Genomic DNA, 17,014 nt, shown 5'->3' with positions numbered 1-17,014 from the left:
ATTCTAATTCTAGTAACTTAATTTTGAAATAAGCTTTAATGTAGCATTGTTTCATACTTATAGGAAAGTTATAGACTGATTTCTATATCCACTGCCTGTGTTTTATGTATTATTATACCTTTTATCATTATAGTACATTTATACTACCAATGTAGCAATTTTGCAGTATTATTTTTAAGTTCATGTTTAATTTAGATTTATCCTGACTTTTAACATTTGTCCTATAATAACCTTTAAATGTACTTAAAGTAAAAATAGTTTTGATAGATGGAGTAGGATAGTCATTAGTCTTTTTTTTTTTTTTTGCCAGTCCTGGGGCTTGAACTCAGGGCCTGAGCACTGTCCTTGGGCTTTCCCAAAGCCAGAGCTCTACCACTTGGGCCACAGCGCCACTTCTGGCTTTTTGTCTGTATATGTAGTACCGGGGAATTGAACCTGGGTCTTAGTGCATGATAGGCAAGCACTCTACCACTAGGCTAAACTCCCAGTCCCAATTAGTCTTTTTTTCCCTAACCCTGGCTCTTTTTTTTTTTTTTTTTTGCCAGTTCAGGGGTTTGAACTCAGGGCTTGAGCACTGTCTTTGGGCTTCCCTCAAAGCTAGCACTCTTCCACTTCCAGCTTTTTCTGTGTATGTGGTACCGAGGAATTGAACCTAGGTCTTCCTGCATGCTAGGCAAGCACTCAACCACTAGGCCATGCTCCTGGCCCCTCATTTAGTTCTTAAACCTATCCTTAGTCTATTAGAATCCCCTAGTGGTGTTGGGCTCAGCATCAACTACATAATCCCATTGTTTGGGAGGATGAGACTGGAAGATTTTGAGTTTGAAGCCAGCCTAGCTGAGAACATTCTCAAGACAACAAAAAATTACAATCTCGTAAACCATTTGTAGCTTGTTCCACCTCAGATTGTTGGACTGTTTTTTGTACTCTACCCTTCAAGTTAATGATTAAGTAGATGTAGAGTGCAGTTGAGAATTGATCTAGTCTTCAGAGAAAGTCTTGAAAGTCGTAAGGGTTTTTCTCCTTCCCAAGCTAGAATTCCATGAGTAGACTAATGTTCAGAAGGGTTAAGGCATAGATAATGTCTTAGTCATAGCATAACCTTCTAAGCAGGGGGTGCATAATAACATCTCTTGACTAATGTTGTATTTAACCAGTTTTCTCTATTGTAGAGTTATTTTCCTTGCTGAATGTTATTTAAAGCTAGCTCATGGATTAGACTTTTAAGAATCTGCAGATAGTATTTGAAATTCTTTTTTTCTTGTTTTCCTCACTTTTTGTGTTGGTCAGAGAATGCATGTTTTTAGATTATTATCTATTAAGTAGTTGCATACTGTTAAATGGCAACTCCTTTATACATCTTTAAAAAGGAAATGACTAGCTTTTTTTTTAGGTTCTATAGTGGTCAGATAACTTCTTATTTTCTCTCTGATAATTTTAAATACTAAAATGAGGGGCCGGGAGTTTGGCCTAGTGGTTAAAGTGCTTGCCTAGCATGCATGAAGACCCGGGTTCGATTCCTCGGTACCACATACATAGAAAAAAGCTGGAAGTGGTGCTGAGGCTCAAGTGGTAGAACTCTAGCCTTGAGAAAGTCCAAGGACAGTGCTCAGGCCCTGAGCTCAAGCCCAGGACTGGCAAAAAAAAAAAATACTAAAATGATACCTATAGTAAATCATAAAGATGGCTTATGATTCAAAATAAAACTCCAAGGTAGTTAAACAACTTTTCATATTTTATATATCTTTGAATATAGGGAGGGAGGAGGTATTAGTGAACTCCAGGTATCTGTGAAAATTGGATGTAGCAATGATAATAGTATTAAATATATTTGGTCTAATTATGACTTTGTAAAATAGTTTTGGCCAACGTTGTTTCCCAGTTTGTCAGTTTTAGGTTTAAGGAAATAAATTCTCTACAACTCATGCTGGTATATTTGGAGAGATATGTTGAGTCTAGAATTAGTCTCTTGGATTTGAATCCATCTGTAATACTTACTGCTTTGCTCTCTCAGCACTGCCATTTAAACATTTAGAAATTTAATGTTTCACATGTCAAATGGAATGTTTTCTTACCTATTTTATAGAATTATTATATTTCTAATAATTCATGAAGTATTTTGCCAGTGTAAGTGATCATCTTAATTTTTATTTTAAAGTCTATATACCCTGGGATTTAAATCCTATGGAAAGAGTTCATAACTACTCTTGGTGATATTTATTTTCAGAAGTTGAGAAATGGCCATGCTTGCTAGTTTTTAAGATGTACTTAATGTCTTTAAATGTTTCTAGCATATCATTTAATAATAATGTACTTACATCTTTTTATTATCATTAGATTTGTAAGTAATAATTTGGGTGAAACTTTGTCTCTAGCTAATGAAAGTCACATAGTGGTGCAAGCACTGAGGCTTAACACAATGTCGAAATTTACATTTGCTGATTGTACCCGATTTGATGCCCTGATTAAAGATGTCTTTCCTGGCATTGACTTTAAAGAAGTAGAATATGATGAATTAAGTGCTGCTTTAAAGCAAGTCTTTGAGGAGGCCAATTATGAAATCATACCTAATCAGGTAAATCAAGAATGTTTTGCAGTATATGAATACATTTCCTTACTGTCCTTATTCATCTTTTAGGGATGCCTTCTCTCATCAAGTCCTGATTAGGTCCTCTTGTTATGTAATTTCATTGCTACTCTCATAAATGCTTGTCTAATATTTGTATGTTTGATTAATAATGACCCTTAATATCAGATAGTAACCTCCATGAAAGACAGGATCCATATAGGATCCATATATATTTTTGCTTAAAATTTTTATTATGCTCATAAGTGTCTAGCCTGTAATAGAGTTGCCATTTTCTAATTCATATACTTTTGTAATTGTTTACATGTAATTTCATTTCACTAGGACAGTTTCATGGTAAAAAAAATCTATAGGTTGGGCTGGGAGTTTGGCCTAGTGGTGGACTGCTTGCCTAGCATGCATGAAGACCCAGGCTCGATTCCTTGGTACCACATACATAGAAAATAGCTGGAAATGGTGCTGAGGCTCAAGTGGTAGAGCTCTAGTCTTTAGAAAGCCCAAAGGACAGTGCTCAGGCCCTGATCTCAAGCCCAGAACTGGCAAAAACAAAACAAAACAAAAATCTATAGGTTCTCTGTATACTGTTATGAAGACTCTTCCTTCAGAATTTAATTGAAAAAATAGCATATAAATAAGTGAATAAAGTAAAAGATTATTGAATTTGGATGAATGAGTAGAGAAAATAATGTGTGTGTTGTAATGTCACCTATGGAAAACAACCTGTTTCTTTTTTTTTTTTTTTTGCCAGTCCTGGGCTTGAGCTCAGGGCCTGAGCACTGTCCTTGGACTTTCTTAAGGCTAGAGCTCTACCACTTGAGCCTGAGCACCACTTCCGGCTTTTTTCTATGTATGTGGTACTGAGGAATGGAACCCGGGTCTTCATGCATGCTAGGCAAGCACTTTAACCACTAGGCCAAACTCCCGGCCCAACACCTGTTTCTTTTAATTGAATAATGAATTTAAGAATCCTATTGCCAATATAGGTTTATTTAGCTACTTAAGGTTTTGTCTCCCACCAAAGAAATGGAAACACAAATGTTGAAACACAAATTTTACAGAATGAAAGCAGAACTATGATTGAATAACATAAATCACATACAGACATATTTCTTTTCTGCCAGATCAAAAAGGCTTTAGAATTGTATGAGCAATTACGCCAGAGGATGGGAGTCGTTATCGTTGGTCCAAGTGGTGCTGGCAAATCTACTCTTTGGAGAATGCTAAGAGCAGCACTTTGTAAAATTGGCAAAGTAGTGAAGCAGTATACCATGAATCCTAAAGCTATGCCTAGGCATCAGTTACTAGGCCATATTGACATGGATACTAGAGAATGGTCTGATGGTGTTTTGACAAATAGTGCTCGCCAGGTAGTTCGAGAACCACAAGGTTGGTAATTCATTTTTGAACTATTAAAAGCTTAAAGGATAAAAGAAACGGTGTATAATGTAGAGTGCTTTTCTTATCAAAGCTAATAACTAACTCTTACATGAAAAGTGTTTTTTATGTGACTACATATTAGTCATTATATAAAAATTCCATTACATAAATTATCAAGATGTATCTTAATATTGTTCTTTTGATAATTTCCTAAGGTATGCTATTTTTTGAGATAATTATCTTACTGAGTATTCCAGGTTCTCAAACTTGTGCTCTCAGGCTCTCAAGTGCTAAAATTACATATTTCATTCATGTTTTCATTTTTGACTTACATTTATAGTGACTATTAATATAAACAAGATTCACAGTGATTAATAATTCACAACTAATATACAGAGTAGTGTTTTATTGGTTGCTTAGTTGACATCATAATGCCTCATAATTTAAGTTCAGTTTTAAGGTGCAATTTAAAATGTATCTTTGACTAACTTGTTAGTTTAAATACATTTTTGTGGATAATTTAAAAATGTAAATGTTAGTAAATTTCATGATCTGAATTTTTTTTGAATTGTAAGGAATTAGCTGTTCTTCTAAAGCACTAAATGAAACATTGAGAACACTTAAGATATTAGAAAGATTTTGAATGCAACTTCTTTTTCTGTGTAGTATCACATTACCTTCACTTATTTCTTGAACTTTTTTTCTTTGGTTAGTCCTGGGGCTTGAAGTCGGCCTGGGCACTGTCCTTGGACAATTTTTTTTTTCTCAAGGCTTGTGCTCTGCCACCTGAGCCACACAGCACTACTACTGTTTTTTCCTATGTATATGATACCAAGGAATTGAACCCTGGTCTTCATGCATTCTAGGCAAGCACTCTTAGACTAGGCCAAATTCCTGGCCCTATTTCTCAAACTTTTATTGCAGGCAGTTTGCTTTTGAATGGTTTCAGAGGTTCAAGTATAATCTGAACCAAGCAGGATAGAGAAAATACTTTGTTACTAGAAAGGCTATATGAACATACTGGCCATTTTTCCCTTTTGGGTTTCTTTTTATGTATTCAAAAATGACTGTAGTTTCTTTTTTATTTCTGAAGCAAGGACATTGAAAAATTGAGTTTCCCATATTTTCTGAAAGAGATATTACATAGCAAGCATTCTTTGTTCTTATGATATGAAGTATAAATATCTAAAGAATGTTTTACAGTTTTATGAATTGAACATCATGATGCAGGCCTGTAATTTCAACACTTCTAAGGTTGAGGGTGAGGACAAGAACAATTAAAAAATGAACTCCTTATTGTAGTCTTTTGTTGACTTTTCCTCTCGGATATGGAGGAAGAGCTTGAAAACAAGCTGAAGATTAAACAATTACGTAACATTATTATATGAATGAGGTTTTGGCCAGCTGAGCCTAGATTGCCCATATGAAAACTTTTAGCTTGCTTTACTTTTTGTTGATGGGAGGAAATCAGTTATTAGTAACAAGACATAGTTTTTTTTTTTTTTTTTTTTTTGCCAGTCCTGGGCTTGAGCTCAGGACCTGACCACTGTCCTTGAACTTTCTCAAGGCTACAGCTCTACCACTTGAGCCTCAGCACCACTTGCAGCTTTTTTTCTATGTATGTGGTACTGAGGAATCAAACCTGGGTCTTTGTGCATGCTAGGAAGCATTCTAACATGAGGCCAAACTCCCGGCCCCAATATGTTTTATTTCTTAAAATTTATTACTCTTTCCCCCAGTCTCTCCCCCTCGCCCATGTGGATGTATAGGTGTGCATGTGCATTTTTCCCAACCTCTGCCACCTTCACTGTTGTGATTTGGTAACAGATGTCAGCTCCTGGATAATCTGTGATGGTGATATTGACCCTGAATGGATTGAATCTCTGAATTCTGTTCTGGATGATAATCGGCTACTCACCATGCCCAGTGGAGAAAGGATTCAGTTTGGTCCAAATGTTAACTTTGTATTTGAAACTCATGATTTAAGTTGTGCCTCACCAGCCACAGTGTCTAGAATGGGAATGATATTTCTTAGGTAAGTCATAGAACATTTACATATATTGGAATACTCTTTAGTTATTACACTGTGAATGATATATAACTAATTGTTTTACCTATTTTCTTGTTTGTTTAGAATTTTTTTTCACCAGCCTATTTTAGGATCATGTGAAGCCATTTTGATAGGACACAGAACAGTGTAATCACTTTAGTTCATAAGTGTTTTATACTTTATTGCTTACTCTTTGACAGCAATATAGGCAGTATTATAGGAAGTATTAGGTTAAATTAGTCATGAGCTTTCTTTGATGTGAAGTATTAATTAGAAAAATAGTAAAACTGAGTTTATAGTTTATAGCATATATACACAATTTGTTATTCAATATATTCTTAAAGTCTTGTAGAATGAAAGATAATTTTATATTAAAATGTTTTAATACTCTTTTGACTGTTTTGATGTACATATCATTAATTTAGGCACTTCAGGAAAGATGGTAAGAAAGGAGTAAAGGTGACATTTATTGATGATATGTCATTTTTGGGACATGCCATAAAGTAGAAAAGATAACCTTACATGCAACAGTAATTATAATATAGAATAGAATATAAAGGAAATCAGCAAGCAGCGATCATGTATTGCTACCTAAGATTATAAGATTGTTGGTGAAATAGGTATAGGTGGGAAGAGGTATAATGGGTATGCATAATTTCCTAGAAAATGTAAAAGAACGTTAACCTTCCCAGATTGCATATGCATAATGTATATCTTAGTTTTAGATTTCTTTTATTCCTTCAGCAAAAGTTTGTTGCAAACATGGTACTCTTTAAGGAGGGAAATGGAATGCTATTAATTATTATAAACATATTGAAAAAAAGCCAATTCTTGTGTGGAATGATACTTTATTGAAGTAGAAATTTGAAAGTAAGTTGATGGTTTGTTCTTAAATAATTTCTTGTGTATTTGTGTTATTCTGTGTCAGTGACGAAGAGACAGATCTTAATTCTCTAATAAAATCTTGGTTGAGAAATCAGCCTGCTAAGTACAGAAGTAATCTTGAAAATTGGATTGGAGATTATTTTGAAAAGGCTTTACAGTGGGTTCTAAAGCAGGTAAGTTGACACTGAGGAGAAGACTTAATGGTGAGTGGCTTACCTTAGTTGCCTCATCAGAGAGTGTGTACCTGCAATCTGGTGGTAGAGGGAGATGTAGATGTTTACATTGCTGTCTGTCTTCTGGCCTACCTGCTCATTAGTCTTAAAACATTTTAAATTTCCTACCTACAATACCTTGTCTGACTTAGGAGAAATAAGGAGTATTGGAGTGTTTGGTGTTTCCTACTTGCAAAACTATCTTGCTGTCACATTGTACTATAATTACTACTATATGTATCAATCTGAACACAGTATTAAGCTAATACTACAGTGGAAAAAGGATTGTGAATAATATGTAATAATGTTGGGAAACAGTCAATAAAAATAAGTATAATACCTAGTATGTATATTTCTACTTTAATGCTTAACAAAACTAGAAATATGTTCAGAAGTGAAGATTAAAAGAATAGTTCTTTTTCTGGAGAAGGGTTTCTATTGGAGGAAAATGCCATATAAACACATCAAGATATACCAGCTGGAAGAGCTGGAAGAGAAAATAGTTGATCCTTTTTTACAGAGTTTTAGAAATCAAGATCACCCTTGATATTTAATTTGAAGCATGCATAGAAAGAAGACCATGGAAAGTTTCCAGGTGTGGTAATGATTTTACCTTTTCCTGGATTTTCTTTTTTATCATTAATTTTATTTAAAAAAACACATAAAACAAAAGAAACAAGTAGCAAACTGTGTTCTGCAAGTATTGATTAATCTAAAGGTGATTTAGTGTTACTACTTTGTGATTGGACAAAACTCAGCTCTAGTTTGCTGGACCTTTTTCCTTTCTGGTATTACAAGGATGAAGATTGGAGGACATAGTACACATGGGGTAGGTTTCCTAAGGGGCCTCATAATAAGGAGATTAAATTCCCATTATCTACATTATAGCCCCATTGTAGTAGTTAAGTTATTTCTCTTAAACCATTGATTCCTTGAAACTTAGGGCCTGGGTGTAGTTTCTGAGCTCTTTTGCTCTATCACTTGACCCACAGCTCAACTTCTGGCGTTTTACTGAACGTAAGAGTCTCATAGACTTTCCTGCCTGGCCTAGATTTTCCTGCCTGAGCTGGAATTAGAGATCTTCAGATCTCAGTCTCATGAATAGCTAGGATTACCTCCCAGCCCCCAGCTAATAAACAGAATTTTAAAATTAAATTTTGGGACTTAGGTGAAACCGTAGGCTGGCATGTGCGCACATTGAGAAAGTGCCAAATCACCTTCTGTCGCTTGATTTTTAATTCTCTTCTTCCATGACCATCACTCCAGATTTTTCCTGTAGTTTCCTTTTATCAGAAGAAGAAATGAAAAGAACAAGATCAATCAAGAAGAAATAAACAGCTATTCTTTTGGATCCTGTGATCTATTTTTTAAAAAATATATTCTGCTGGTTTAGGAAGAAAATAGACCATGTATCTGTTTGAGGATGTTAGCATTTATAGTATAGATTATTTTCACTTTCAAAGTATGTACAAAAAGTGAGTAGAATGCAAACTTTCTATGACTTCATTCAAGGGGTAAATTTAAAAATACTTTTGAAAAAGATAGGTGAGTATCAGTTTACGTGAACTGAGTTTACTGATTAACATTTGCCTTTTTTTCTGTCCCATGGATTTTAATCAACAGAATGATTATGTAGTAGAAACAAGTTTGGTTGGAACTGTGATGAATGGTTTGTCACATTTACATGGATGTGGAGATCATGATCATTTCATCATTAATCTCATAAGGGGACTTGGTGGAAATCTGAATATGAAATCACGACTAGAATTCACCAAGGAGGTAATGCATACTTAATTCCTGAATTCTGTAGTACTTTCATGATCTGTGACTACTGCAGTGTACTTATTTATAACTTTAAGGTATGGAACTTATTTATTTAATTAATTTATTTATTGGTGCTAATTCTAGAACTTGAATTCAAAGCCTGGGGACTGTCTTTGGGCTTTTTAGGGCAAGGCTAATGCTCTACCACTTGAGCTGCAGCTTCACTTTTTTTGTGGTTTTATTTGAGAAAAAAGTTTCAGGGACTTTTTTTTTTTTTTTTGCTTGGGCTGGTTTTGAACCATGATCTTCAGATCTCAGCTTGCTGAGTAGTTAGGATTTTGGGTGTGAGTAGATGTATATTTTTTAATTCATGAAACTTGATATTATTTTACTGTTTATAAAATGTTTTAGTAGGCACAAATTTGGGTCATAAAATGTTAGACATTTATAAACCTATTTAACTTCATTAATATAATTTCATTCATTTTTAATTTTTTTAGTTTCATCCTCTTAAACACAACAGTTTTAGGAGTGTTAGAATAAATTACTAATTTGTAAATCTTTAATATATGTAAAGACTTTGTTTTTAGCAGTTGTTTATAAAACTGAATTCTATACCATTGGGATTTTCTTTCTTTTGGTTTCTATAGAAGTGGTTGGAGATTTGTTCCTTAATATTGGCTGCAACATTGTGCTCAGGCTTCACAATATTATTTTGTGTGATAAGGTTTGCTTATAAGTAGGTTTGGTAGATGGGAACTAGGAGGATTCACTTTGGAAAAATTAACTTCACTTTGTAATAGGGAGAAACTTACTACAGCTGTTTCCTCTGAAGGTTTTTAATTGGGCACGAGAATCTCCTCCAGACCCTCACAAGCCAATGGACACTTACTATGATTCAAGTAGAGGACAGTTATTATCTTATGTGCTGAAGAAGCCTGAAAACCTGACTGCTGATGATTTCAGTAATAGCCAAACTCTGCCAGTCATTCAGACTCCTGACATGCAGCGTGGTCTTGATTATTTCAGACCTTGGTTAAGCTCTGAAACTAAGCAGCCATTTATTCTTGTAGGACCAGAAGGCTGTGGCAAAGGGTAAGTGTTCACAGGGGCACATGTTGTCAGTGTAAATATAGAGAACTTAAACAGTCATTGTTACATTTCTTCTTTTTCCTTCTTTTTTCTTTCTTTTTGGCAAGCCTTGGGCTAGAACTCGAGGTCTGGGTTCTGTCCCTGAGCGTCTGTGTGCTCAAGGCTAGTGCTCAACCACTTCTGGCTTTTTTTTTTCTCCTATATGTGATACTGAGAAATCGAACCCAGGGCTTCATGCATGCTAGGCAAGCACTTTACCACTAAGCCACACTCCTAGCCCTCTATTTCTTTTTTAAAAAATTAACAATGTCTACATTTTCATGGTGAACATGTTATTTTTATTATTGTAAAAACAAGTAATTATGGAGAAACATGTCCTTTGGCCAGGTTATATTTTTTTTGGGGGGGAGGGGAATTAGTCATGGGGTTTGAACTCTGGGCTTGGGCTTTTTTGATCAAGATTACCCCTCTTCCACTTTGAGCCACAGTTCCCCTTCTGGTTTTCAAGTGATTAATTGGAGATGAGTCTCACAGACTTTCCTGCTCAGGCTGGCTCTGAACTTTGATCTCAGCCTCTTAAGCAGCTAGGAACACAGGTGTGAGCCACCAGTGCTTGGCTTATGTGATTTTTTTTTTCCACGAAAATAAAAATTTTAGAGGTTATTTTTAGAATAGTTTATGTATACAATCACAACAAAATTGGACTACCTTCACCATACAAATTAGCATTGCTTAAATTACGTAATTTATAAGTTGATGTTAACTCTGTTTCAAAGTTTTTAATGTAATTACTTTTAGTGACTACAAAACATGATTTTTGGAAATAAAGACACCACGATTAGTAGTTTTCCTTGTTTGGGGGAGAATATTTTAAAATTTTATTGAATCAGTAATTTTTACCTGAGCGATCTTAAAATCTTAATTTGTAGAGAAATAATTGGTATAATCTAGATACACTTTACCTAACTAAATTACTTTAAATGATTACATTTTTTGGCTGAAATGAATCTAAACAACACAACAAAAATGTGCATTTTTTTTGGTCTAAAAGTTAGAAAACTGATATGATGACATACTCTTGTAATTCTAGCTACTCAAAAGACAGTGTTAGGAGAATTGCAAAACTTTCTCTCAAAAACATAATAGAATGTAATAAAACTCAAGTAGTAAGAGATTTTTCTAAGTGCCATAAGAAGCAAAACAACCATCAAACCCCAAGAAAAGTTCTAAATAACAGGGAACTATAGCAGTGTTTTTATTTTACTCTTAATTATTATCACAATTAGTTTTAAAAGTGAAATATTTAGGGTAAACTCTGTATTGAGTTTATCATCATCTTTTGTAGGATGCTGCTCAGGTATGCCTTCTCTCAGCTCCGTTCCACTCAAATTGCTACAGTTCACTGTAGTACGCAAACTACTTCTCGCCACCTGCTACAGAAACTGAGCCAGACATGCATGGTCATCAGTACTAATACTGGTCGGGTATACAGACCAAAAGACTGTGAAAGACTTGTTTTGTACTTAAAAGATATCAACCTACCCAAGCTTGATAAATGGGGGACCAGTACTTTGGTAGCTTTCCTACAGCAGGTAGGTCTGACAAGTTAATTCTATTAATTGTTCTTACCATTAGTGCCATTTTTATCTTTCCTGTATCATGGAAATTAAACTCCTGAAACATTGTCCTATGTTGGTTGCTTTGATCTTCCTTTAGAATTTAGTGTTACATAGGAAATAATACTCTACATAATAGGCCAGGAGTTTGACCTAGTAGTAGAGTGCTTGCCTAGCATGCACGAAGACCCGTGTTTGATTCCTTGGTACCACATACTTAGAAAAAGTCAGAAGTGGTGCTGAGGCTCAAGTGGTAGCGTTCTAGCCTTGAGAAAAATCCAAGGACAGAGCTTAAGCCCAGGACTGACAAAAAAACAATATTCTACCTAATAAATGTTGCACATCTGTGACCTTTTCTTTTTCCCTAAATTAAGCAATGAATCAGAAGATGGAATGGTGCTACAAGGGGAGGTTTGCTGACCTGTGTTAAGTGTGCTTCCATTTGTCAGTGGCTCCAGTTAGTGAACCCATTTCTGGCTGGCTAGGCCCATTGGAAAGGACCCAAAATAGTCCATTTCTTTCTTCCTCCCTCCCTCCCTCCCTCCTTCCCCCCCCTCTCTCTCTCTCTCTCTCTCTCTCTCTTTCTCTTTCTCTCCTTTCTCTCCTTTCTCCCCCCCTCTCTCCCTCCCTCTTTCTCTTCCTCTCTTTCTTTCTCAGTCTCTGGGCTTGAACTCGGGCTGAGTGCCGTCCTTAACTTCTTTTGCTCAAAGCTAGTACTCAACTACTTTGAGACGCAGCTCTACTTATTTTGGGGGAGTTATTTGGAGATGAGTCTCATGGACTTTCCTGCCCGGGATGCCTTTGAACTATGATCCTCAGGTCTCTCAGCTCTCTGAGTAGCTTGGATTACAGGTGTGAGCCACCAGTGCCCCGCAAGACTACCCATTCCTAGTACAGAAAATTTTACTCCTGTTTTGTACATCACACTAGATACTCTTAAGTTTTTAGAGCTTGTTAAAATGTAGCTTTGTTATAGTATTGCAGGATGTGATAAAATACAAAAAATGATTTTTTTTCTGATCCAGACACTTTTATTCTACTGATTACTAGAATTTATATAAATCTGGAGTTTAATAATTAATGATGATAAAAGCATTTTTTAAAAAGAGGGTATGAGGGTCTGCGAGTTTGGCCTAGTGGTAGAGTGCTTGCCTAGCATGCAGGAAGACCTGGGTTTGATTCCTCGGTACCACATACATAGGAAAAAAAAAAAGCCAGAAGTGGTGCTGTGGCAAGTGGTAGGGCTCTAACCTTGAGAAAACTCAAGGATAGTGCTCAGGCCCTTAGCCCAAGCCCAGGACTGGCAAAAAAAAAAAAAGGGTCTGAGTACAGTTCTGAATAGTATTTTTTTTCAACGATAGAAGAATTTAAAAGTACATTTTAGACTAAAAGTCCTGAGTTAATTAAATGGTGATGAAGATGTTGAGAAATAATAGAAATTTAGGAAACATGATGGTGATAATTGTGATTACAAGATACAAAGTATGAAACATATAAAAACATGTATTTTTAAAATAGGTGTTGACATATCAAGGATTTTATGATGAAAATTTAGAATGGGTTGGTCTGGAAAACATCCAGATTGTAGCATCTATGTCAGCTGGGGGAAGGCTGGGAAGACACAAGCTCACCACCAGATTTACTTCCATTGTTCGTCTTTGTGCTGTAGAGTAAGTATCTGAGCGGATTTATATCCATTGTTTGTCTTGGTGCTGTTAAGCCTGTATATGAGTGCTTAAAATTGTATCTTATAATGGGTTTACATTAATAGTACTCCTTCAAACTATAAAATATAAAAATGGTCAAAATTACATTCTGACCTATTTTTCTTACTCTTTCCAAATTACAGGCAGTGATTTAGGATGATAAAGTCTTTAAAAATCAAAGCATCTTTTGTTTTAGAAAGACATGAGAAAATAAAACACTCACCTATTAATAAAATACCTTACATGAATGCCCAAGCTGCCTTTAAACCACAATTCTCCAGATTTCTGCCTCCTAAGCAGCTAGAATTTCAGGCATGAGTTATCTGCATCTGCCTAAAAGTGCTTTTACTTGAATAAAAATTTCCTTTGGTCTTTTGTAGAGATTTGTGGTCATCACCAGAAACTGGAAATGGCCTTACGCTGAAGAGCTCAAGGACAGTGCCCAGGCCCAAAGTTCAAGCCCTACAACTGACCAAAAAAAAAAAAAGATTAATGGTTATTCCAGCAGTTGTGTTTTAAAATAAGTTTGATTAGAAACCTCTACTAGGAATCTGAGTATTGATAGTTGATACTTAGGATTCTAATTGGTTTAAAAGTGAGCAAAGTCTATGATCTAGCCCCTTGGTAAGCCTCACAGATCTGTATCTTAGAGCAGCAAATGCCCAGAGCTATAATTTAACATTTAAAATAATTTTGATTCTTGATTTATTTCAGCATTCTTTCTTTGTCCTTGTTTAGTTATCCAGAAAGAGAGCAACTGCAGACAATTTATGGAGCATATTTGGAAGCTGTTTTACACAAAAATCTGAAGAATCATTCTATTTGGGGATCTTCATCAAAAATTTATCTCTTAGCAGGATCGATGGTACAAGTATATGAACAGGTATTCCTACATTTTACTTCAGCTTTCATGTCTGGTGGTTTTATTCTGAAAGGACCATCTTTTTTTTTTTTTTTTGGTCTGGGTAATGTATAGAGGGATTACATTTGCCAGATAGTAGGTGCATTACTTTCACACGTTGATACCCCATCTCTTGTTTTTGTCCCCATTTCCTACCTCCCATTCCCCCTCCCAATCATCTTGTTTTCCCCCCTTCCCTTTCCTATTGCATATATATATATATATATATATATATATATATATACACACACACACACACAATATACCAGGTAACAAAGTCAGATACAGTAATATTATGAGATTAACCAAAGGGCAACAAAGGAGAAGAGAAATAACATAGTACTCAGTAGGCTGAGATCTGGAAGATGTCAGTTCCAGTCCAAACCAGGCAAAGGAGACTGAATGTGTGTCTCCAAAGTAACCAGCCAAAAGCAGGACAAGACTGGACATAAGTCTCAAGTGATAAGAGTTACCACCTAAAGAAGTAAGCTGATTGAGTGTGAGGCTCTGAGTTCAAATCACAGAACTACAAAAAAAATCCAGGAAGCAAGAAATTACCTTTTATAAAGTAATTCAATGATAAATTACCAAAATCATTATAAGAGGAATGTCTCTGTCCATAGAATGGAAGGGATAGGCTCTTGTGGGAGGATCTCTGTTTCATTCAGTGACTTGAACTGACAGCTCTGTGGTTCTCACCATTAGAAAAGGAGTTTTACTTATTATCTGTGAATGCTTTGGACTTGCAGTCATTATTTTATAAAACTCAAGTTAGCTTTTGTTTAGTAGGACTTCTTGAACTTCTATTTTTGCTGCAGTCATTGGCATTCTCTTGAAGCCAATGAATCCATCTTTTAATTATATACAGAATATATAACAATATATGTAGATAGGATAAATAATAGGTATTGGTTATAGATAGGATAACTGCTAGAAAAGAGTTCTGTTGAAATAAGATTCTACCCACAGGTAGAAATAGACATTTTTGTGAGTCTAAGGTAATGGGAAAATTGATAACATACATGTATCTTTTCTTTTTCAGGTGCGGGCCAAATTTACAGTTGATGATTACAGTCACTATTTCTTTACACCATGCATTCTTACCCAGTGGGTACTTGGCTTATTCAGATATGATTTAGAAGGAGGTAAGTCGTTTTCTTGTTATGGGGTTACATGCATGGACATAGATGCAAGCATTTGCTCGGTGTTACATATTCAAAATCAATTGAGTATTGAAACTACTTATATTAATATTAAGTTTAAATAGTGCTATTTTAAATATTAGCACTAAAAATACTTCCCTATCACTTTAATTAAAACTTGATTTTAGGAAAAATGAAATCATTATTTTTGTAGTGAAGCCATAATTAAGATGCTTTAATTTTTTTTTTATTTACTTTTTGCCAGTTCTAGGTTTTCAACTCAGGATACTGTCTCTGAGCTGCTTTTGCTCAAGGCTAGCATTCTACCATTTGAGCCATAATGTCACTTCTGGCTTTTGCTGTTTATGTGGTTCTGAGGAATTGAACCTAGGGCTTGCTTCATGCTAGGCAAACACTGTCACTAAGCCATATTCCCATCCCTTAATATGCTTTTTTAAGTTGACATTTTCATTAAATGAATTGAGATGATAGTGCTTAAGGTAGTCTTTAAATAACCAAATATATATCAACTTATTAACAGAATGAATTTTACCTTTTTTCCCCATTTCTTCTACTTATCTGATGCCAAAATAATGGTATGTAGATATTTACTCGATTTCATTTTACTATTGTGTTAAACTGATAAAGTTTAAACAACTTGAATATTGCTATATACAATTTTTTTGCTTACTTTAGGATCCTCCAACCATCCATTAGATTATGTATTAGAAATTGTTGCATATGAAGCACGGCGCTTATTTCGCGACAAAATTGTCAGTGCAAAGGAACTCCATTTGTTTGATAGCATTTTAACAGCAGTGTTTCAAGGAGACTGGGGCTCAGATGTACTGGACAATATGGCAGGTAAGATGGTAGAACTTACAGAAGTATATGATTTTGATGGGTACTCCTCTGTTATTTTTCTTTTATGATTTCATTCTATAAACAAATATAACTTCAGGTAATTTTAATGCTGATTTTCCTTCAAATAATTTTGGCCACAATTCATGATTGTGTTCCAAACAAAACATAATAAGAGTCTTCTGTTGTATATTTTAAATACAAAGTTGTTCATTCTAAATGATTTTCACTAATACAAAGTTCAAAGCTATGTGTTTGAAATTAAAGACTTTGAGGAAATCCATGTTTGATTATCATGACCTTTGGCTTAACAGTAATAGCTATTCTTTTTCCTGTCATTCACTAACCATAACATTCTGACCCCAGAACTTCTCATACGTTCTTACTAACCACTCATGTTCTTAATACCCACTACAACTACTTCTCTGGTAAACAAAGTGCAACATTCATTCAAAACAGCTTAGTTGTATTTAGAATTACTGCTACAGGGTGGAAGTTTGACCTAGTGGTAGAGTGCTGGCCTAGCATATACGAAGACCCAGGTTTGATTCCTCGGTACCACATACATGGAAAAAAGCTGGAAGTGGTGCTGAGGCTCAAGTGGTAGAGCTGTAGCCTTGAGAAAGGCCAAGGACAGTGCTCAAGCCCTGAGCTCAAGCCCTCCCCCCCCAAAAAAAAGACTACTGCTTCATAAGTAAGTTGCATTTTGGAGACAACTGGGGTTTTAATGTGTGTGATAGAAAATCATGTGTACTATAATCATCATAGTTATTTTAAAATACAGTATTGTGCTTCAATATTTGCAAGCATTTTGAGTGCCT

At 35.2% G+C, this 17,014-nt stretch overlaps 1 protein-coding gene across 3 annotated transcripts in view; it reads left to right on the top strand.

Annotated features, from left to right (window-relative positions):
• Positions 1-17,014, top strand: part of Dync2h1 (dynein cytoplasmic 2 heavy chain 1) — a 159,546-nt gene that overhangs the window by 43,160 nt on the left and 99,372 nt on the right. For 2 of the 3 annotated variants that reach the window (XM_090319606.1, XM_090319609.1), the window contains 11 exons: positions 2,376-2,575; positions 3,709-3,973; positions 5,792-5,999; positions 6,943-7,072; positions 8,735-8,890; positions 9,711-9,970; positions 11,313-11,559; positions 13,102-13,253; positions 14,028-14,172; positions 15,233-15,335; positions 16,029-16,196. In XM_090319606.1, coding sequence (XP_090175732.1) covers positions 2,376-2,575; positions 3,709-3,973; positions 5,792-5,999; positions 6,943-7,072; positions 8,735-8,890; positions 9,711-9,970; positions 11,313-11,559; positions 13,102-13,253; positions 14,028-14,172; positions 15,233-15,335; positions 16,029-16,196 — 2,034 coding nt within the window. The remainder of the gene's footprint in view (positions 1-2,375; positions 2,576-3,708; positions 3,974-5,791; positions 6,000-6,942; positions 7,073-8,734; positions 8,891-9,710; positions 9,971-11,312; positions 11,560-13,101; positions 13,254-14,027; positions 14,173-15,232; positions 15,336-16,028; positions 16,197-17,014) is intronic. The other variant, XM_090319607.1, reaches the window with a different exon arrangement.

The sequence above is a fragment of the Megascapheus bottae genome, chromosome 27, assembly GCF_031878675.1.
Source record: "Megascapheus bottae isolate mThoBot1 chromosome 27, mThoBot2.hap1, whole genome shotgun sequence".
In the NCBI taxonomy this organism is placed as follows: Eukaryota; Metazoa; Chordata; class Mammalia; order Rodentia; family Geomyidae; genus Megascapheus; species Megascapheus bottae.
The sequence above is the reverse complement of the archived record's forward strand: the minus strand, read 5'-3'. Positions and strand labels throughout refer to the sequence as shown.